Source organism: Mycteria americana, chromosome 1 (genome assembly GCF_035582795.1).
Source record: "Mycteria americana isolate JAX WOST 10 ecotype Jacksonville Zoo and Gardens chromosome 1, USCA_MyAme_1.0, whole genome shotgun sequence".
NCBI lineage: Eukaryota > Metazoa > Chordata > Aves > Ciconiiformes > Ciconiidae > Mycteria > Mycteria americana.
In genome coordinates this window covers 34,964,887-34,987,969 of record NC_134365.1, presented here as the reverse complement: position 1 = coordinate 34,987,969, position 23,083 = coordinate 34,964,887, and the positions used below count along the sequence as shown (strand labels likewise).

Below are 23,083 nucleotides of genomic sequence, written 5' to 3'. Positions count from 1 at the left end.
GTAAAGTCTGTGTGTGTGAAAATATTCAAGTATATTATTTGGGTTCAAGCTGTGAAGGTCAGATTTTACATTTGCTCTCTCAATTAGTATGCTGCTTGTTTTGAAAGAAGTTGTGTAAACATAACCACTATCTGAGCATAATATTTTTCTTTGGCTTATGGGGTCCCCAAATCCTTTCCTGTCTCTTCTGTTTTTTACTTGTTGACGTCTAGCAGCAGAACAAAAATGAAGATAGCAATTGTTATTCAGAAAAATAATTAATTTAGAGTAAAATTCCTTGAAGAAAAGTTCTTGCATTTTTATATTCTGAAAACAATTTCTAACTTTAACAAAATTGGGAGCATTTTTTCTTCAATGTACATGATTAGGTAAATATTTGAGGATGTTCGGATTAAAACAGTTCTAAGACTGTAAAACTAAAATAAAGGTAGACCATGTGTATATAAGATAATGAATATAGAATATGCTGGTCTAATTTATTTCATGGAGAGAGAGTGCAAACAGCCGACGAGAAAGCACTCAGGAGAGCAACGTCTAAATGACTACATGGCCAATAGGAAACACTGTGTGATGCTTTCCTTATTTAAATAGCGCTAGAGCTAACTTTCCTTTGTTTCAATGGCAAATATTGGTACAGTAGTCAATGAAATACGTTGCATAGTATTTTTCACCCAAAATACATTCTTTTAACTACTCCTTTGGCCAGTGTCTTGAGTGCGTTAGACCTGAAAACTTGATTAATTTTCTTTTAACTATAGAAAATTGTAACTTATTGCCTTATTACTCAAATCTAGAAGGATTTTGTTTCAAAAACTGTCAAAAATTCTAAGTGTCAATGTTGTTAATGCCAGGTGAAGAAAATGAAGAAAGCTGTTCCTGTTCTACTTTATTATATGGCGGTGACACATGCCCCATCTGTCTGAACTGCCTTCTAGAACAAGAGATTGGTTTTCCTGAGAACTGCAGTCATACCTTCTGCATGACTTGTATTCTTAAATGGGCTGAGGTAAGACTGAGAACCAAGGTGTGTGTTTATTTTTCAGTAAAATCTATTGCATCTAATACCTACAGATTTTTTTTATTTTTAAGAAAATAAGTTATGCATTCTGACTTTGCACAGAAGTGACCAGTTTATAAAGTACTTTGTGTTTTCTTTCACTAGACATCCTGACTTCCTTATGGTTACTAGAGGTTGGGGATCAATAAAAAAGATGGTGTTGGCTGTTTGGAAGATCACACAGTGTTATGTCCATGTTGTAATATTTCAGTGTCATTAGCTTAATCTTATTTTGTTATCCCTTGTGCTGTTTGTCATACTGTCAACTCTTAGGGCTGGGACCAATATGTTTTCATGTTAGTCTACAAAATGAGTCTGATAAAACCTTAGTTTTCTAACTCTAAAGAGAATTCAGCTAAAAGGTTTAGTGGTATTCTGAATGAAAATTTTTCATTTTAATTATGGCTATTATTTGCAGATAGATCTGGAATCTTAAAAGAAAAATTACTTGTTGAACAAATTCTTGGTGATCTTGTTCTATTTAGTCCCTTTTTCCTCACATATGTCCTGTAATCATTGCATTAAGTCTTTGGTATCTTTACCTTTCCTGTAACTTTTTCAATTGTCAATATAAAACACCAAATTAGAATTGCTTTATACTGTATTGGGGGGGGTGTGTGCTCAAATGAGATGCTGCTTTTTGTCCTGCTTCTGTGCACTTGAATTGGTTGCTCATTGTGGTAGAGACCACTACTTGGTTTCTTTGCAATAACTTTGAAGTAAATGACAATTTTGGTTTCAATATATACTTTAGAAGGTTGGTATCATTTGTATGTATGTATATATACAATATACTTATTTATGTATTATTTTTACTGACTATATTTTAAACTTCAATTTTTGTGTTATTTATTACTGAAGGCAGACTAACATAAATCACTTATTTCTGAAGATTTTGTATGAACTTCAGAGTATTAAAAAAAGGTTATTAGATGAAACTTGCTTTAGATTCACAAACCAGATAATAAACTAAGTCTCCTGTTGCCAGATTTTCTGTTCTGCAAATGATTAATTGCAGTGCTTTTATTTATAAGAGAACAGGAAATTCTCATCCACAATTTTATCCTGATTTCCTTAGCTGGTTGTTGTAATGGCAGCTGAAAGGCAATAAATAGTGACATGCACAGAGAAGCAGTACAGTAGATGGAGGGCTTGCTGCTGGATTTGAGTTTGTTCAAATTGTCTAACATGCTTTCAAGCCCAATGAGGAAGGGAAATTTTCTTGTTTTAAAGAGGCAAATGAATGATACGACATTTTTCTTGTCGTGTCAATTTTTTTTTTTTTGGCACGAAGTACTATCCCAATAGAATAAAAGCAACTTCTGCTTTTAAGAGTTTACAGGTGAAGTAGATGTGTTGCCATAAAAATGGTGGGGGGTCATCTTTAAAGCTATGTAAGGCTTCTACTGCTTCTTTCCGTTAGTTATGTCTGATGGGTAGAACCAGCCAGCCTTCCTTTTCTGAGGATACTTGACAGTTGGACCTGTTGAGTTCATGAAACTCTGTTGCCTAATCTAGTAGTTTTAAATAAAAGTAAAGGGAAAAAAAAGTGTTGAAAACTGGCTGACAGATGTTCAGAGGCTTCAGCTGTGAGAAGCAGATGAGGTTTTATAGCTTGGAATGATAGAAATGTATTATAAGCACATGGCCATGTGAAGCATGCTGATGCCATGTGGTTTTTGAGTCCTCTATTAATATTTAGTAAGTAAATGTTTTTGTTCTTTTTTCAGAAGTGTTGCATAAGGTTTAGCTTTCTGTGCTAGTTCTTGGTTGATCATAAGTAATGAAAACTGAATAATTGACAAGTAGTCAGATTTAAGTCACTCTGAATAATGAAGATATAAAAATTACCTGCTCTTCAAAAAATATGCCACCGGATTCTGTTTAAAGATTACATAGTTTTATTGGGTATAAATAAATTGGTTTTAAAAACACTGTTTTCCTGTTTAAGCACTGGAGAATAACAAAATTGAGAATAAGGTTGAGTGAAATCTTAAAAAAAAAAAAAAAAAAAACCAACCCAAAAACACCCAAAAAAACCCAAACCACAACCCAAACACCTGATGTTCACATTACTTGAAGTGCTCTTTTGTGTATCTACAGTTATGCTCCATACACTTAAAGGCTTTGCCAGCAGTCTGTGTTCAAGTTGGATATTTCCTCTATCTTTCTGTGTTGCATCTGGACTTCAAAATATAACAGGAGCAACTACTTCTTTAAACTGTTGTTTTCAAATTGTACATAATCATTGTTCTTCTGAGAGTTTATGGCTTTTATATAAAACTGTGTAGATTCTAATTAAAACCAGGGTAGTTTAGGCAGACGGTAAGAGTTTGTTTACCATTCTGCTCCCTCTTCTGTCTATGGGAGATTTTCAACATTGCAACTGCAGTTAAGCATCCTGTACCAGCAGGTTTTCTGTCTGCAAGCAGCAGCCATAACACTTCGAAGATCTTGCTTTTTAAGAAGAGAGAGAGAGAGAGATAATATAGATATGTGCACTTAAAAGCAATATCTAAAAATTGCTTTTAAGTGAATATCTTCTGGTTCATTCCATGAAGGGCTAAAAAGGGATAGGAAATTTGCCACAGAACTTCTAATATATTGGATCCTGATGTCTAAATCTGAGCATTTAGCTTCAGAATTAAGTAGCATTACAGTTGAGTCAGCGCTGTATTTTCTCTCCCTTTGAGGAAAGGTGTCCAACTCCTAAAAGAAAAATGAGGGGGAGATCAGAATCCCCACTAAGAACCTAGTGTTCTGATTAGCTTTTTTTAAATGTCCCTTAAATTGTTCTACTCTCTTTGGCTATGTTTACTGTAGTTAATTGTGGCATCTGAGAGTATCGCTGTGCACTAAATTCAGTTGCCTACACTGTTAAACTCTCCTGTACTTTTAGACTGTCACCTTGTGTGCCTTTGGCCATGCTAACCAGTGCTCTCCCAAGAATTGCTGGGCAGCACTGGGCAGACAGACTGTTGGGGACTGTTTTCAGTAGGCATGCAAAGATTAACATAAATGTCATTCATCCTGTGCTACCTGTCAGCTGCTTCTGTAAACTGACATTGTGTAATTTACTGATCGAGCCTTTCAGGCTTGAGACTTTGTATTTCAGGGAGGCTGTGTTAGAAAATCATAAAAAGTAAAAGGCACTAAATTTGGAGCTGAGGTTATTGGACACACCCTTCAACGGGAGTGCTGAAGGATAGTGCAAGTGAAGGGTGGCTTTCAGTATGAAGAACATGTACATGATAACATTATTTGGCCCACATAACAAAGAGGGAGCTTGGGCTATTGCTCTGTGTGTAGGGAAAAAACGGAGGGGGAAGGGACCAAAACCAAAACTCACAAAACCCCCCTATCTAGAGTCTTCAAACACCATCAGTACTGTTGTGTTTACACCAAGGGAAGTAATTACATTATATGTTTCTCTTGTCTGTAATACTGCTAGTAGATTAAAACTAGTTGGGTCAAAACTAAATTTTTTAACATTGTTTTTCTGGTACACTTGTATTTTGTATTTCAGTTGGTATGCACGTATGTTCGAGTTTATAATAATCAGTTCTGAAAGCATTTAAGTAAAGCTAATGTGAAGGGAGGTTAACTAGGTATCTATGGCAATCAGTTACGTGAAGTAGCCAAAACCACTTCAGCTAAGACAACTGCTTTAGCAGCAATAGTATCTTGCCTGCATGCGTTGGAGGAAAGCTCTACTTTTTTGTATTCTATTCAAAGAAAACAATCTTAAATTAGAGGAGATACTTCCTCTGCTTTACTGTGGTCTTTTTCACTTCCCTTCTGTTCTTCAGAGTGCTGATAAATACACTGGAGATTTCTATCCTTGCTCTTCCATTAATTCCTCTCATGAACTGTCATGAGAGAAGAGTGCTAAAGAAAAGATTCAGTGTGTTGTCTGCATTATCACAATGATTGTGTAAGAAACACTGATTTTTGGTGACCCTCCCCGACTAAGCTTACATTGCTCTGTCTCTGCACCTGGTTTCCCTCCTTCATTTTTCCTCATCTGGAGGATTTGAAAGTGGAGTATGTTCAGCTGTAAATTCTCCAAAGCATTGGGGCGTATTCAGGTAGGCCCTGTGCAGTATCAGTGGTTGACTTAATAAAACTAAGCAGTTGTCGACTTAATAAAACTAAGCAGTTGTCACAAAGAGCTGTCTTGCATTATGTTTCTAGCACATGTTCCGTTCTTAGAATAGTCATTTCCTTTGTGCTAGTATAAGGTGTGGCTCATTGATTATGTAGAGTATACTGCACGTGTATATTCTTCTGAGGGTAAAGAGAGTTACCTGTATGGTAACTGGAATTCTTAACGTGTATTCTTTCTGATCGGGATTTCTTTTGTCCTAAAGGCTATAAGAAGGAATCAGTTTGTGGCAGCAAGCTCCACAGTCATCTGCAGTACAGAGCGTTGTGGGCAGGATTAAGATTACATTCACGAACCAAATATGCAGTGTGTTCAAAGAAACACTAAACCTAAGAACCAAAACAACAATAAAAAAACCTTCTTGTTTAAGTGTGTCCAAGGTAATGCATACGTAGACAACGCATCTGAGAACTGCTGCATGGAAAACTATTAACCAAATTCTTTCAGAAAATATAGACTTTAGATACCTTTTTTCAAATTACATGTTTGTCTTTGTGGTATACAGTTGTTCTTGGCATATTTCCCTGCTTAAGCAGGGCGGTTGGACAAGATGACCTCCAGAGGTACCTTCCAACCTTAACCCTTTTGTGACTGTGATTTATCAAGTACATTCATGCAGCAACATGAATGTTAATGTTGTTAAAGTGCAGTGCAGAAGTCTATGTGAGTGTTTGAGCTTTACTTCAATTCTTCCAATAATATGGTGTCAAAGGAAGTACAACAACACATACAGTATCTTTCTTATCATAGAATTCACAGATCCTTACAAATAATGAATCATTTCATCCTTTCCTAAAGACAGCCACCATTCCAGTAGAACTTGTCAACACTTTATGGCAATTTTGGATTGGAAGTTAAGGACTAGCCAACCATGTGATGTAGGTAGAGAGAAGACAGCTGTTCAGAATTGTAACTAGGTAGTCTGTTGATTAGCTGTTGAGACTAGAATCTTTGTTCTTATGCACTCTCTATCTTTACTATCCATGAATGATATTTTAAAAAAAAAAAACCAAACATCTCTTCTCAAAAATAGTGCTTTCCTAAAGCATACAAAAACTTTAAATGTACTTGCTTTTTTAAAGTAGACTGAAAAAAAAGTCATCCTGAGTTTTTACATGCTTCTAGAAAACAGTGCATTTCCTGATGTCGTCCTCCTTTTTTTTTCATCAAAGTGTGGAGAGGTGTTTCTCACTACATGTGGTGTTACAGTCTCCCTTTTCACTGAAGTTGGAGGCAGAATTATGGGCTTTTTAGTGTACTATTACTAGGTGGAGTAAAATATACAGACATTACTTCTACAATCTAAACCTCACCTTTAAGCCTGAATTTAGTTATGAGAAGCTGGTATTATTTGTGTTGCTTAACAGGTTCTCTAATAAAGAAGCAGTAAAAAGCATGGGATCATGTTTCTTTTTGGATCAGCTTTTCCATACAGTAGTTGAAGAAAAAAAAAAAGTTATAGGGGAAGGGATTTACTGCAGCAACTTTCATTCCATATCTCTTGTTACTACTTGTTATGAAACCTCATAACATTGAACTTGATGAGATGGGGATATCAGCCAAAGTTCTCTTATTAGCCAAATATATTTTGGGGTTAGCTTGCACCTATTTGTATAGCTTCCTGAAAATTCCCAGCTGGAATATAGTAACTGCTTCAGCCTTTTGTCTACCTCACTTTCTTCAAATGCTGTTTGAAGCGGTGCAGTTAAAATAAGAGACACCTACTCCTTGAGTTTAGAGATGGTAGTTTTGTGGTGCTGTAGCAGTTACAGGAAAATTGAGAATAATATATTGAGTTATGCCTGTGGACTTAAAGCAAGATTTTTCTAGAGGGTCATCAGAAACAAATACAATACTATGAAATGAGTGGAAAATTTAGGAACACACACACACACACATGCTCATGGATACTTTTTCAGGGGTTGCAGACTTCGTCAATGCTTACATATTTTATGAAGGGAATTCTCTGGATATCACAGGATAGGTGAAAGAATGAATCACTGCAGAGTTACCAGTTTTAACACAAAAACTATGAGTAGTTTTGCGTGGAGAGTAAGACAACCAAAGACATTTTGAAGTGTGCTGAGTTACTATTCTCTGTTTTTTGAAGCAAAGCAACTCACAAATACCAGCTGTGAGGTTCTAATGATTTTGATTACATTAAATACTACATGTTCTGATTTTTAAACAGCTATGTTAAAGGAAGATACTGTATGAAGCTGTGGTTCTTCTAAGGTTGTGATGCGTCCCACATCCCTTCTCCCTTGTGGATAATAAAAGTGACAGCTGCTGCTTGGACTCATTCCATCTCAATGGTGCCTTTTTTGTTTTAAATATTTTTCCCTCAAAAGGACAGTGTACATTCACTATTACTTTGATGCTACCTGAGCAGAAGCCTCAGAAGAGAGGAATTGCTAACTTGCCTTGAATGAAAGAAGACTCAACACCTTCTTTGGTTGCTGAACCATCTTCTCAAAAAAGATGAGAGATGAGTAAAAGGTCACCGCTCCTCATGATTGCTTCTTGTAAAAATGTAGTCAACATTTTTGACCCTCACTCCTTTCTATAGCAGCACAAATTCAGTCTTGCTGTTGGGAAAAGGGGCAGGGGAAATTTTTTTTTCTTCCATTTCCACTTAAAAGGCTTGTTCTTATATGTTAGCAGACAGGTGAGAGCTGATGCCTGTTTAGACAAAAGTGTCCCATAGATGAAGTAACCTCTAGCTTTCTTCAGGGCTACCCAACAGTTGTACTGCACTGGGGGGCATGGGGGTGCACATGGGACTGTCCTGTCTTTACTAGAATTTCTCTTGAGATTTGTTGCAAACTATCAGATAATGCTAGGGCTATGAAAAGCAACTGAGTAGGAGTGGAAAGAGCATCTGCTGTTTCTGAACATACCTGAACCTAACGGTAGCTTTTGATTCTTCCAGAATGTTTTCTTCTTTTTCCACTACTATGTATAACTGTATGTAATTATTAAACATTTGTCCAGAAGAACTGAAGATATAACAGTGAACATTCTTCTAGTGGAGCAAAAACGCTTGTCATTTGGATTGCTGCTAGTAACAGTATTCTATGATGCTTCATTGCAATGAATAAGCATAACTTACTGTGACTTACAATATTCATGTGTAAACTTAATGTAGAAACAGATTGTATTGTTCGAAAAATTTAACTTTCAGCTAAGGTAAATCCTGAAATGAGACTGAAAATGACTAAGAAAATTAACTTCTTCCTACCTATCTTTGACAATCTGCTATTTACCTTGAAGTTTGTAGCTGATTCAACAGTTACAGTGCATTGCATACTATTGAATATCCCAATTGAACAATACACTGCTATGTTTCTGTGGGATAGCTTTATGTTGACTACAGGACAAAAACTGTCTTCATGATCTGAGTCCTTAGGGAACTGGCTTGATTACCCAATATGCTTTTCTTAACCAAGGCCATGACACTGCAGGGAACAATGGTATCCCTCAACAGGGGGAAGTTTTTAGTTAGGATAAAATACCAGAGCATCAAAAGGAGAGGTAACGGCTTTAACTTACGTTCTTGTTCAACAACTTGTTCATGAAACTACCCCTGGGGTTTTTTGGTTTTGTTTGGTGTGGTGTTTTTTTTTTTAATCAGTCTAACTTTGTTCTGTGTACTTCAATTGAAATCAGAAGCTGCCTGAATGCTCGAGGTTTGGGGGCTGTGTAGGTGAAAAAGAAGCTGCGCACTCTTTGAAATTGAGCAAAGAACAGAATGAACTGGAAAATTAAAAGCCCCAGTGAAAAGACAAGAATGAAGTTCACCACTGAATTTCAGGGCAGAGTTCATATGCAAGTTTCTCGTAGCTGCTTATGCAATTCTAATACTGCATCTTGCTTGCATAAATAACAAGTGTAATACCCCGATAGTTCTCTTAAGGGCTGAAATTGCATGCCTCAAGGGCATACAATTCATATACTGGTTCTTGTTCAGTGGATCAATTAGGGCTGGAGGCTGGGTGTGGGGTTGTTTTTCCTTGTTTCAGAAGAGTTCTGAACTGAGCCTGTGAAGGCCAATGGGGGGCAGGAGAGGAATGATGACAAAAGCCCAAAACAAACAAAGAAAACCCACCAAACCCCCCACAAACAAATATATGGAATTTAAATGAATAAACAGTTCTCTAGCAGCGAAAAATAATATCTAATTGATAGTTGATTCACTTACATGATCCAGTTGGGTGGAACTTCAGTTGAAGCTTCCGTATTCCATGGTTAATAACATTATTAACATTGTTCTCTTTCCGTGTGTGCGTGTTTTCTGATGTAGTGCAGCCTCAATAAGAGGGCATTTAGGTGATTGAGGAAAAACCAATTAAATCTGTATTTCCATCAAACTGTAGAGTAAAATAACCTCCTTCAGTTCCATTCTCTTGCAAAGTGATTTGTAAAACCTTAGTTGTCTTAAATGTGGGAATCTGTTCTCTCTGCTGACTGCAGAAAAAGCGATGTCAAATAGATAGGCAAGATGAGGGAAAGCGTTATCCTGTTTGATGTTGGTCTTCCCAGTTTTATGTTTTGGGGGAGGGAGCATGACCCAACACACTTTCTTTTGAAAAGAACATTAAGAAATAAAGCATTAGAACCATAAGAAATAAAAAGGACAGTCATGTATTGGTATAAAATCAGAGTTACCTAACAGGGATTAAATAATGTAGTTAATGACGTAAAATGCTTTTCCTGTTTTTTGAACACAACTTCTGAGTTACATTCTTGTTTCCTTTAGATTTTCCCCTAAGGAGCAATCTACTTATATGAAACAAAATACTGAGCATATGGATAATGTGTGCAAGTACATTCTTAATGTGAACAAGTTGTAATTTTGTGTATTTCTGTAAGCTACTATAATAGCGAATAAAAGTATAGAAAACAGACTTCTCCTAACTTATTACAAATTTTATAATAAGGAAAATTTTTCAGACACAGGCTTCATGTCCTATTGATCGCAGACCATTTCAAGCAGTATGCAGGCTTGATGCATTAGAAAAGCAGATAAAGGTAAGTTCCAGACTAACTTTCTTAAATAACTTCAGTTGTAGGAACACCCAAGTTATGCTGCAGCCTTTTATTCATATGTCTATGTTAAATAAGCTTTCCTAATTTCCTAATTATTGCTTTAATGTTTCTATTACATATTTGAAGCTAGGAATTATTCTTAATTATTTTTTTCAAAGCAAGTGTTTACGGTAATAATAATCATAAAGCTGCTATTGCTACTTTATAGTGTCTTTGAGTGTTCCTGATATATCCAAGAATAGAAGTATAGTAATTGGTCTCAAAGTGTTTAACTAGATTTTATAAACAAGTGCTATATCAATTAGCATGCAATCTTGCCTTTTTTTTTAGCCGAGGTGAATCTTGTATGTTCACAGCCTCCAATTCACAGACAAAAACACATGAAGGCAGGAGGAATCAATTAATGCTAAGCCTTGTTCAACCTAAATTTCTGAATTTTTTCAGCTTTCAACTCTTCTGAATAATACTGCTGTGGAGAGTAGTTTATCAAGTAGGAAAATAAAACTTGATTCTGATCGTTGATCTTGAAAATGTATATAGAAAGATGCTGATAATTCTGTGTACAGTTTTGAAATTACAGTTATAAGTAATTTCTAAGCTGTTGGGTTTGCATTTTGCTATGTTTAGAAAACAGGCTCCCACTACCCACCTCTTGTGCTTCTAGAGTCCCAGGTAGTCAACTGCAAAGGAACCAGACTGACAGCGGCAGATACTTCCTTCTCATAGAAAACCATGCTAGCATATTTTATCTTTTATTTCTCAAGAATCAAGGAAGCAGCTGAAACAAGATAAACTGAAGTTTTCATTTGGGAGAGTGTAAAGGCTGTATCAAAATATAGTTTGAAAGGTTCTTTGTTCATAGAACTGCAGTGTAAGCAGGTGGGCAGAGAACAAGGGTCCAGCTCTGAAAAAGAGCCACTGGAGCAGTAGGGATAGATGGAATGTGTACTGAGAAACGCTGACACGGTCGTCAATATTAGCAGGGGTGCTATCAGGACATTGGCAACTTTCCCTTTGGGATATTCATAATTAAAATGCTAATAGCTTAAGGAGTTGCATATAAAGCCAAGATTCTAGAATGAAGAAATACAGAATAGCTAATGCAAACAATTGCAGTGTAGCCATTGAAGTGACATCATAGTACGTAATAAAAATTGTATTGCTTTCTTAGAATTTTGAAGATGTGGAAAAAACCCAATGTTATGTGAAATCCTTAAGTTATTTTACTCTAGAGGAAAATCGGGTGTTTTTTAATTATGAGGAAGCATTTGAAATTGAGTGGTAGTTCAGCATTTTCCCAGGATGAACCTTGTGTATTCAGATCAACCATCTAAGTTTAAAAAACTTAGCTTCCAAACTCTCAATGGAAGACAGTGCATAGCTTTGAGATACTTGCCATGGCAGTCTGCATGTTCAGGGATCTTTGGTCTTGTGGAATTAGTATGCATCTCTGACATAGTCACTATACATATCATGGTGGGTTTTTTCTATTTCATGAAAAACAAATGAAAAAAAATTTCAAATCTGTGAACTGTGAGATTAAAGAAGTAATTATTTGAACTGGTTTTGAGTCCTTCTGTTTGAGCTTATTTTCTCTGTAGACCTTAATCTAGTCTAGTCTAGAATACAGTCTTTGAATGTATTTAAAGCTCAGGTGTATTGAGATTCTAGATTGGGTTGACTTTATTTTTCAATACAGGTTCAGGTTAAAAAACAACTGAGGAGGAAGGAGGAAGATGAAAACTGTGTCTGCCATAAGGGAAAATATAGCCATGCGAAGATGAGAAGTTTTGTGAGGTTGGTCGTCCACTTAATTTCAAGCATTCTAATTGGAATATTCAAAATATAAATTCAACTGTTTTAAAATGTACACCCTGGAAATTTTTTTAAAATTAAGTTTATTTTAAAATAAACTATTTTCCATCAGTGGTAGTTTAGCTTTACTTTTATCACTGATGTAATTCCCACTTGAATACTTAAAATAGCAAGCAAGAAATAGGGAGCAATGTATTACTTGCATTGAGCTCTGTGAAAGTTGCATTTTTCAAGCAATTCTGACAAATTTTGTATTAACTTGAATTAAGATTTTATGGCTAGATCGTATTTTAACAATGTAAATCTTTTTCTTTGGTTCTCTAAACAGATATCCCCTTTCTTGCATGTTATCATAAACATTGGTGGTGTTCCTCTTTTACTATAAAACGTTGTAGTCAAGAACTGATTTTATTCTAGTGAATTTGAGAGGGAACTGTGGAAATACCATTCCTGCTTTGAGAAGCTTTATCTTGTCCCATTTGCTGCATTGTATAAGGGGAAGCTCAGGATTGCACAGATGAATTTTACTAAATTGTCATGATCTAAAGTTAGTGTTTAATGGAATGTGTTATATAATGTGTTTAATGGAATGAGTTCTTGAGATTGAATTTGAAGCAGACTTCACTACAGAAAAGATAGCTGGAAGTAAATTCCTTTTTTGGCTCTTAGAAAATAAATAAGATTGATCTTTGCACCTCACCGTTCTGAATCACCGTTGACTTTGGTATTCTTCAAAGTATTTATGCAAGCAGGTTAGAACATCTTTCACATGTTGCTGTGAAATCAAGCACAATTAAGTATTCAGATTTAATACAGGATATTAACTTTTGTTGTGGAAATGGATTTTCTTTTTTTCCATCTGTAAGCTTTGTGGAACACTGTGGCTTTTAATATATGGAAGATGATAGACATGATGCTAGTTCAGGTTTTAATAGCAGTCAGAATTTGGTTTATGTGCACGAAATAAAAATTCCTTAAAATAGGAGCTGATTTTGTTTGGGTGTATATACTGTTAGCTTAAATATGCTCAGAAATAACTTTTGTTGTATCTTTTGTTAATCTTGCAGAAGAGCTGTATGTCCAGACAGAGGGCCTTTAACAGCAAAATTAAGCAAAGTTGTGAAGAAAAAATACAGTAAGTTGGTATTTGTCCTCCATTTGCTAGAATTGCTGTTTTTATTACGGAACTCTAGAATTTCTTTTCTTGATGAGCCAATTTAATATTTTTTTTAATTACTTACATTTGCATATGAAAACCAAATACCAAGGAATAGACGCGTGGAACTTAAGAGAACAAAAGTGCAGTATGTGAAACTACTGTTCTTATTTTACTGGAAAGACTGCCTCTTCAATTTCAGTCACAAGTGAAATGGATTTGGTTTCAGCCTGAAGTCATTATACTGCATCAGACAGTTGGTGCACAGCTCATGAGTAGCTTTTATTCACTGGGATTTTTTTGGTGAGAGTTCAGACGCAAGAAGCACTTAGCTGTATTTTGGGCTGCCGTTTTGAGAGGCTTGTTTAATAGATACTGTTTGGTAAGTGTGTTCGTAACTTATGAAACTAAGCAAATATCTGAAGAGGTGAAAACTTCTTGATATATAAAAGGCTATTGTGAAGGTGCATGCATTTTAATTTTACTCAGTTTGTATGTAAACATTGTAAATTAACGTAAACATTAACCTCTTGTTGCATTAATTATTTTGACAAACAATTAAAAACTAATATGCTAAAGTTAAGATCAAAGTTTTGTTTCTTGTTCCACACAGGTAATGTTTTGTATGACAAACAAAACAAGAAAGCTTTGTCTGTGAAGATAAACAAGGTTGGTTCTGATAATGAAACATTTGTGAATGTTTTTTTTCATGAAAGCATTTTTAAAACTGCCTTTCTGCTTATTTTTAAGGTTAATTTCTATTTGTTAATTTTTGTATAATCCAAACTTTGTTATTTTGTCTCCTTTTGTCTTGAAAGAAGTAATTAAATATAGTGCTAGGTTCTATGAGCTTCTCTCTCAGATTAAACTTAGTTTTGTGGTGGTAAATATTTTCATTTATATTAGGATGGTACATTATAAGATACTGTAACTACCCTGTTTTCATCTTTCTTCACCAAAAGAAGGTGGTATCAGCTGTAAGCTGTTAGCCACCTACCATTATGCGAAGGATATGAAGGTTTTCATTATTTTCATGAAAATACATAGTTGTAATCAACCAAGTAATTTGTTATATGAGTAAGCCATGGATGTTATAGTTTGCATCAAGTAGGTTTTTTAATGGGAGATCGCTCCCAAGAATGTTTGTGTTTCCAGGTTTCTTGTTTAGTTCATAAATTTTAGCCTGTAACACAGGCTTATAATATGCAGAATTTATAAGGAGCTATAAAGGTTCTGTTGTTTGATTTCTGCCTTCCCTCCTTTCAAAAATACTTCATGTCTCTGGGACACAAGTTTGTGACCAGTGCTTTCTTACTCATAGTTGTACCTGTAAATGTATTTGCATGAAATAGTTTTAGGCCATAAATTTCATTCTGAAGTGTAAATGTCATCATTCTCCATCATTCAACCTGAAGTTTAAAAATTTGGAGGAAAAACTCTCTTCAAGTCCCTGTTTTGCCTTCTGCCTTGCTTCATGTAGTATATGGGCACATACTGCATCATGTGTCTTTTCAGTAGCTGGTGGCCTGAGTTGTCACTTCTATTTGGTGCTTATACACCATAGTTCTCAGGGATATTTTTAGCTCCAGCCTTCCCCTTCTAAATCAGGTATGTAGAAATTTTGGTTCTGTTACCATGTAAAGTTAAAGGTACCTTTCATTGAACTGAAGAGGTTTTGAACTGGGAGGATAGGGCTTAATGGGAGATCAACCTCTAATTTGACTTTACGGTTGGTGAATGTTTTCATATCTAGTTTCACTGATCTGTTGTGCACTATTTAATAGCACTAATGTCTCAAATGGTACCTGTTGCAAAAAAGATGCATAAAGAAAAATAGAGCCATTAAAAACCTTCAGGAGGAGGTACAGGGCTCAATTATCCAATAAATGTTCAAAATACAAAATAATTTAAAAGAAAGTACTGATTTACTAACAACCACTTCATAAGGATATTTGTGGAACATCTGGATAGCTTTTTTAGATGGAAGGAGAAATACTAATGTTCAAAATGACAGTGTTTTTAAAATAAATCTTAAAACCAACAGCTTTTTAGGAGAAACTTAGTTTGCACACTGATGAAATAGGGCATGTTCCCATCAAAACCAGCTCTGTGTGCCAAAGTTTGATGGAGCATGTGGATAATGACTGCATACTTGAGACATAACATTTATATACATCCCATTACAACGTTTATTTTTCATCAGAGTGAATACATTCTGAAAGAAAATGATGGCAAGACCCTGTAAGTTCCCATTTTAAAATACCAGTCATGGGGAATGAACAGGAGTGTTTTAGTCAGATGGGATGTGGCATTAACCCTTTAGGTGAAAAGATATAAACGGCAAAAATGGGTCGGTGTAGGTAAGCGTGTCAGTCTGTAGTCTGGGAGGAGTGTTTGGAGGATTATTGTTCGGCTTTTTTTTCCCTGCAGCCAGCCCAATACACAGCAATAGCAACAGTGTTTACTGCACACAAGGCAAAAGGCAATACACTAGCATATAGTGGGTGCCTAGGCGTTGTTAGCAATTGGAATAGAAGGTGGTATTTGTTGAAATATGCATTCTGAGTATTGTGCCTTTGTGTGAGGGCCCAGTAAACAGACACACCGGTCAATCTTCAATTTTGTAATTCTACCTGAAGGCAAAGGAGAATCCTGGCTACTTGACATTAGGTTTCTTGCTACTTTGAAACCAAACATTCAGTGAACTGCTGTGAAAGGGTCTGTCTGAAGGTGCTAGTGATGTACTTACTGTGGTTCATTAGGTAGCAGAAATGGGAATTGTGAAATAGTAAAGATCAGGCTCATTTATTCATAATTTCTGTATGGTGCATTAAAGATTTTGCCATGGAAAGCCTATATAAAATAAAAAGTTTATCTGCAAAGAGCAGGTATTGAAAATTTAGAGACTGAATAGAGAAAATTTGTTTGCTGTAACTGCAAATCTCAGCATATAACTATGGAGCTACTATGGTGCCTGCTTTTTGTGAGCTAAAGTCTTGCTGACATGATTTGATTTCAGTGCATCTTCATGTATTAAATGTTAATTATTTTATTTTGGATGTCTTTAATTCATAAATTTTTTTTGTAGCCCAGAAGACAGACCTGCTGGAATGAGTGCTTCAGAACTAATTTCTTCAGCACACTTCCGGCCGGTGGTAGCAATGAAGAATCCTTTTTTAGCTGTAGAAATGACTGGTTAGTATATACTAGTGCTTAATATAAACTGATGGGTTACTGTATTGTAGATGCTATAGTTCCTTCTGCTTCTATCTGTATATAGTGCCTTGAAATATTTTGAAGATTGGCTGGTTTTATATTCATTGATGAAGATAAACATTTTAAACTAGTATTGTTAAGGGCACACCCCAATTTCTGTCATGTGTTCAGCATTAATATTACTTAAGTGTGTACTTTTAATCTCATTGATTTAATAGGAGTTAGTAAGTTTTATTTTTAGCTCATATTTAAACTCCTTGCTGAATTGAAGCCTTGGATAGGAAAGGGTTAGTCCTGTTATTACAACAGCAGTTAGCAAAACAGTTAACATTAAATATCCTGTTTTGTATCAGAAACAATCTTTGTTGTTGTTGTTCCTTGACTCCCAGAGGAATACTTTAAACATACATGAAGCAATTTTGCTTAATCAGCATAATACTTAAGAACAAGTGTAAAAAATACTTTTCTTGTTGAGAAGATGGAAGAAAAAGAACAGTCTAGAAGAACATTATTTGCATATGGCCTAATAAAAAAATTATTGTGTCTGTATGTTTTCAGCAGTCTGTAAATGAAAAAAACTTTTTGCCATGCATGCAACAGTATTAATTTGTCAAGGATGCAAAGATTCTCAATCTTTCAACTCCCCAGAAGACCATTTCATCTCCTGTTTTCCATTCTGTCTGCCTCATTTATTTAGGACTTGCTATGTTTTCTGTGACTGCTTTTTCCCTCTAAACAATAATCATGCATAGTTTCATCATGACGGTTGGAAGTTCTAATACAGTTAAATTTTAAAAAAGTCATTGATAGAAGCAATTATTGAAATACAAAATTGTCATAGTACAAAGTTACTTTTTGTAACTTTTTGTATGAAATTTGTATTTCAGTACAGAATTCACAGAAGTTAATTCAGCAATCAGACAGAAGAGACAAGAACTGGAATTGTCCTGTTCATCTGTGCTTGCTAGAGTTGAAAGGTATGTGTTTTGTATTCGTAGTGCAAAGGATCTTCATATAATACTTCAAGTTTGGAACTTGATTAATTCAAATTGCTCTTTAGAATATCACTTGATCATAAAACTAAATAGTGTTTGCATGTAACTTGCTAAATGTTTTGTGTATTTGCCACATGCTATGTTTATGTCAATAGATTCTTTTCAGTATATCTTAATGCTTTTTCGATACTCATGACAAGCATAGTAACTCCACTGACTTGTGCATCTTAATACGTCACTTTTTCACAGAAATGCAAGTTTAAATATGTTTGCTATTTGGAAGCTAGTGTTCAATGTGCTTTTTAAATTATTTCTATCATTAGAAATCAGACTACATTTGCTTTAACATCAATCTGATTCTGATTTCCCTCCCCCCCAGACCTCCTTTTCATGGGTTGATTCTAACACTTCTTTCTGTAATTGTAAACAAATGCATCTAGAAAGAGTTAAGAGTGGCTCTATCAAATGAAACAGAGAACATAAATTTTTTTTTGTCAGAGAGCAGATGCGCATTAAAACATACCCCAAGGATGATTTCATGAATATAAAGCAGAAGCATAAAATAACTGAGTTTAAAATAACACAGTAAGAAATTGGTTCTGTCTATTATCTTAATTTCACTACTCTTCACTCTCTTTGGCATAAAACAAAGGTTAGGACAAAAAAGCAAGTAAAGAGATTTTTAATTATAATTAAAAGTTGTACCTGGGATTTAAATAATGAATTTAAATTTTTTTACATGTACTTTTCTTTATGAAAAGTTTCATTCTAACGCAGTGATAACTTAAAAATTGTACAGATATAGCTAAACTGGTTTTGCCTAAGGTTTGCTGAGAGAGCCTGAATAAGGTTTTTTATTTTTGTTAAAAAACAAAAGACAGAAGCCTTTACTAAATTGTTGTATAGACTATATCTCATTTTTCTGCAGAAAAGACTGTTCTTTTGCTGAAGTACTAAATCAGTGTTCAGAATTTTATTTCCAGCGGTATAGTCTACTAATTCAGAGTAGGCTATTTGCTACAGTTCTGTGTTTGCTTTTGAAGAAAGCCAAATATATATTGCTTTAACAATAACATACCTTGTTAAAACTGTTTTACTAGATTAGGCAATAATACAAGCCTGAAATTAAATAAGAGAAGGAAAGTTTTGTTCTCTGTCAGCTTTGCCTTTCTCTCCAACTGTGATGAGGTTGGAAGTGTCATGGTTGCCTAATGTTCTGGTTTTGTGCATTGTTTCCAAAACTTGCTACAAACAGCTAAAACAACTAACATTAATGCTTTTACTTTTCCAGAATTCCTTTAATGTCTTATGGAGCTGAAGCTGAGACCTTTCTTCTCACTTCTACTACAGTAGCAGGGACAATTCTTCCAACAAATATCAGGCCTTTGGAAAACTTTGGTAAACTTTTTTTTTGTAAGTTTTATTTATAGCTCATGTGGAGTATTGTTAAAATATGATTGTCGGAAATCAAAGTGGAGTATATAGTTACAGTTAACAGAAAAAAAAAAAAATCTGTTTTGGTGCAGTTTGGTACTATTTCAAAACCAGCTGGTTTATTTCTGAAATTAGAATATAGAAGATGAACCAGCCACACCAAAACTGGCATAACTGTTCTTCATTCGAAGATTAAAATAATAAGTATTTTATGTAACTTAATTCCATTTCTAAATGAAACACTTTCTTTCATGTTACAAGTTCTTTTCCTATTGTTCAAAGATAAATCTCATTTTGATACATTATGAATGGCTTGACATGTTTCGGTGGTATATTGTGCAGTGTGAGGAACAAACTATTTCCTGACAGAGAAGAGGAATAGTCAGGAAACAGTGCAAGTGTATGGATCTCTTTCAGTATGCCTACAAGCTCTACAGGGCAAAAGCTTGCAAAAGTGCTTGAGCTCCAGGATCTGGCAGGAATTTAGCAGAAGACAAAGACATGGAAGGAATTACCTTCCTCCAGTTGCTTTAACAGCCTGTCTCTCCATACTCAGCAATAACATAGTTTTTTCTTCCAACAGGCTGCACAAGTTCAAAGAAATGAAAACAAAGGAGTACTGTTTTTTTAAGGCTACAGAGAGTACCTTCTTTGAATTGGGAATTATACTACTTTCACTTGACTAGTAGGCAAAGAGATAGGAGAGATTTAGGTCTCTTGGCTTACAAAAATTGTGAGGAAGTAAGTGAATTGCTGGAAAGAGTTAAGTAGTAGAAGGATCATGAAAAAGATGCTTTATTCATTCATATTCTTCATTCTTGTTAAAGGTGCTTATTTCACCTCCGCATTCCCCAGTGAAAAATGGATAGGTTGCTTCCTCAGGCCTCTGATGTTTGGCAGTGCAATTTTAACTGATCCTTAACCACTTCTGCTTCTAGTAGTAATGAGTATACATGCTAGCTCACACCTCTTGACTTCCCTTCACCTTTCTACTTACGGATTCAGGCTTCTTTGTTTGTTAGTATGCACCAGAAGCATTAAAAAAAAAAAAACCAAAACCCACCAAAATTAAAAAAAAAACCCAAACCAAAACAGTTTTTTCTCTCATCAGAAAGATGAAGAATATTTAAATAAGCTCCAAATTATTTTCAACAGTAGACTATTTAGAACATGTGAGTAATTGCTGTTGATAATATCAGCAACTGATCTATAAATACTGATAACATTGTCAACTCCTAAGGCACAACATGGAACTAAATCCCTTATGCTATCTTTTGGGAGAGGCAGGAGATCTTGAGTTTGAGTCTTGACAGCAAAAGAGAAGGAAATTATTTTTTTGATCTATTTTTGTTTTAAAATTTATATTTAGAACAGAATTTTCTCGTTTGTTATCTTGATTAGAACTTTGATACTTTTTATATAAGCATTCCACTTCCCCTCTTAAAGGCGTGATTTTGAAATGTGAAATTACCAAGCTAACAAGACACAGCAAATAAATACTTAAGTTATTTTTGTACGTTTCCATATGTTCTTGCTACACCTAAACTAAAGTTCAGATGTTTAATGTAATATATTACTTAAACTGTGGACAAAGTGGAAGATAGACATCAAGATTGAATCTTAAAACATTGTAGTATGTTGACACTAAAGTTTTAAGTCATCTTCAAGTTTGACTTAAAAACTTCCTACTGATAAGAAGCATGCAGGAAGTAAGACACAGTGTCTTCAAATTTCCTAGTGAAACTAGGGCATGTTGGATGTGAAGATGTCCCTTGAGGATTTTGGTCACATTCTGTTGAGTTGGGTGTTCCTTCCCCATTCAGTTTTTATATAGCAACTGAGGAAAAGGCAGACAGGCACAAAAAAAGGTAAGGAGAAACCTAACCTGAATACTGTTAGAGATGCATGGCAAATATATATAAAGGAGATGGGAGCAAGGCCTTCTCTTACAGGAAGTATGAGAGATGAAGGAAAAGGCAGAAGATGGAGGAAACGGGGCACTGGGACTTTCTGCAAAGTTGGAGAACAGGAGAAAAATGAATAAAATACTGAAAACAGACACACAAAAAAAGGCAAACTGGATCTTGTGATGCATACTAAATTATGCCTGAAAGATGGTTGCATAATCTTTTTAAAAATTATTTTTACACACCCCACCCCATCTCTTGGTCATACCTAAAGTGTACAGTTTTGCATCAGAGTAGTAGCTGACAGTTGCTTCCAGAGTTGTGCAAGGAGGCATACAAATATCCGTGATGGCCGTGTAGCTGTACTGCCTGAATCTTCCCTGTAGCTGCTGCAATTGTTTTAGATTCTCTTACCATTAAATAGTCTTTTTACTAATTTGACCTGAAAATGCATTAGTGAGTCTGCAAATACCATTATGATTTAGGCTGGTATTATGCAGTTCTTCTGTGTCATTAAAATATTTTTAAATAAAGATTGTGAGCTGAAATGCTTTGTATTTGGTCCAAGTCCAAAGCTTGTGAAGCTTCTCTGTTAAAATTTTACAAGTAGTAAGGAATGCTAAAAAGAGGCTTGTGTTTCACTTGTAAGTGCCACAAAAATAACTTGCCTTTTAATTCTGTCAGGATTCCCATGTTCCATTTGTGTTCTGAATTTTTATTATTGCAGGATGATTTCTTCCCCATTGAAGAAAATCATCACAGATGTTATATATCATTACAGATTTTTAATATCTGAATTGTTTTCCTGGCTCTTGTAATAGGTTTGAAGACGTAGTTAGTCTGAGACAGCCACATGTGGCTGAATAACTGCTGGTTGACGACTGTGAAGTCACTTTCTAATGAAATTACTGGGGAGACTGTTAGAGGAGATACCTCAAATAGTGCCAGTCACCTAAAATTCCTTTGGAAGTTCTTTACCATGCATGTTGTTTTCTTTTAAATATATGGTACCTTCTGTACAATTGATACCATTGGTTTTCATGATCTTGTGATAATTTGATCAGTGGACATCCAAAAACCAAAACTAGATTTCTTTCATGTTCAGGCAAATTATTGCGTGTTTATAAGGGAGGTCAGAGTAGGTGATTAATAGTCCTGTGCTCTGCTTTAGCTTTCTAAAGGCTAGTGAGATGCTTGCAGAGTTACTGCTCTAAGGTTAACAGATGATAAGTTTACATTTAATAGACAGTGATACGTTTTTTGATTCTGCTAACAAAGTAGTTAAGCGATAGAGGATCTTGTGCTGTTACATACTTGTCTTATTCCTATGTTATTTTTATATAATTTAAGAATACTTTAAACAAATATTTTAGTGCAGTAAAAGCATGGGAAATAACATTATACAGAGTTAGCATCAAGATTTCGTGTGATGTATAAATACATTGCAAAATCCATAGAAATTAATCTTAGCAGGTTTCTATTATTTGTGTATGAAAATGGAGCTGTAAAAAGAACTCATTTAAACACCAAATTCTTTATGCTTTCTGAAGTCTACGCAAAGTACGAAACAAATTAATGGACATCTCAAGAAATTAATTTAGTTCTGAAGCGAGTATTACATTCAAGTATATTTACTTAATTATCATTAATCTTTAATGCCTGAGCTGTCCCTCATAAGCTTTCATAGGTATCAAGAGTACATTCTGTTCCCTTTGCAGTGAATATAACCCTTGGCTTCCCTACAAAGACTTTTGTCAAATTGTGGATTGCATTAAATATATTAATACAGTATCAAAACAAGAGCTTCTGTGCTGCTGTGTGTGACTTATGGTCATTCTTCTTGGAGCTTTAGGTTTTTTATGCACCCTGGGCTGCCCCAGAACTTGTACTCCGTATGCAGTTTGTTAGGTGCTGCAGGCATCCCGGGGGCCTTGCAGCAGAGTTTGTCCAGTCTGCCATGCTGCATGCAGGGTCAGTCTTCTAACTGGTGAATGAGTTTGCACTGTCTGAAATTCAGTTTTGCAGAGAGGTATGCTGTCATTGCTGCTTCTGATCAGCTGCTTCCATGTGATCACCCACTGGCAGCCATTTAAAAATGTCACTTTCTGTAGTATTGAGCTTCACTTCTGTAGTATTGAGGCTTCCCTGCCAACAGTCCTGCATTTTAGAATGACAGGAACTACTATATGCTAACAATGTTGTGTGGTTAATTCGTTACTTCTCTAACAGCTTAAATGCTGACTGTCTTTGAACGGTAATATCAATAGCAGTTTCATTGTGAATGCCATT

General features: G+C 35.2%; 1 protein-coding gene across 4 annotated transcripts in view; it reads left to right on the top strand.

Moving 5' to 3' along the window:
* Positions 1-23,083, top strand: part of SCAF11 (SR-related CTD associated factor 11) — a 49,820-nt gene that overhangs the window by 17,174 nt on the left and 9,563 nt on the right. For all 4 annotated transcript variants that reach the window (XM_075494470.1, XM_075494484.1, XM_075494475.1 and 1 more), the window contains exons 3-10: positions 852-1,006; positions 10,176-10,253; positions 11,971-12,068; positions 13,154-13,221; positions 13,856-13,911; positions 16,331-16,437; positions 17,346-17,435; positions 18,745-18,851. In XM_075494470.1, coding sequence (XP_075350585.1) covers positions 852-1,006; positions 10,176-10,253; positions 11,971-12,068; positions 13,154-13,221; positions 13,856-13,911; positions 16,331-16,437; positions 17,346-17,435; positions 18,745-18,851 — 759 coding nt within the window. The remainder of the gene's footprint in view (positions 1-851; positions 1,007-10,175; positions 10,254-11,970; positions 12,069-13,153; positions 13,222-13,855; positions 13,912-16,330; positions 16,438-17,345; positions 17,436-18,744; positions 18,852-23,083) is intronic.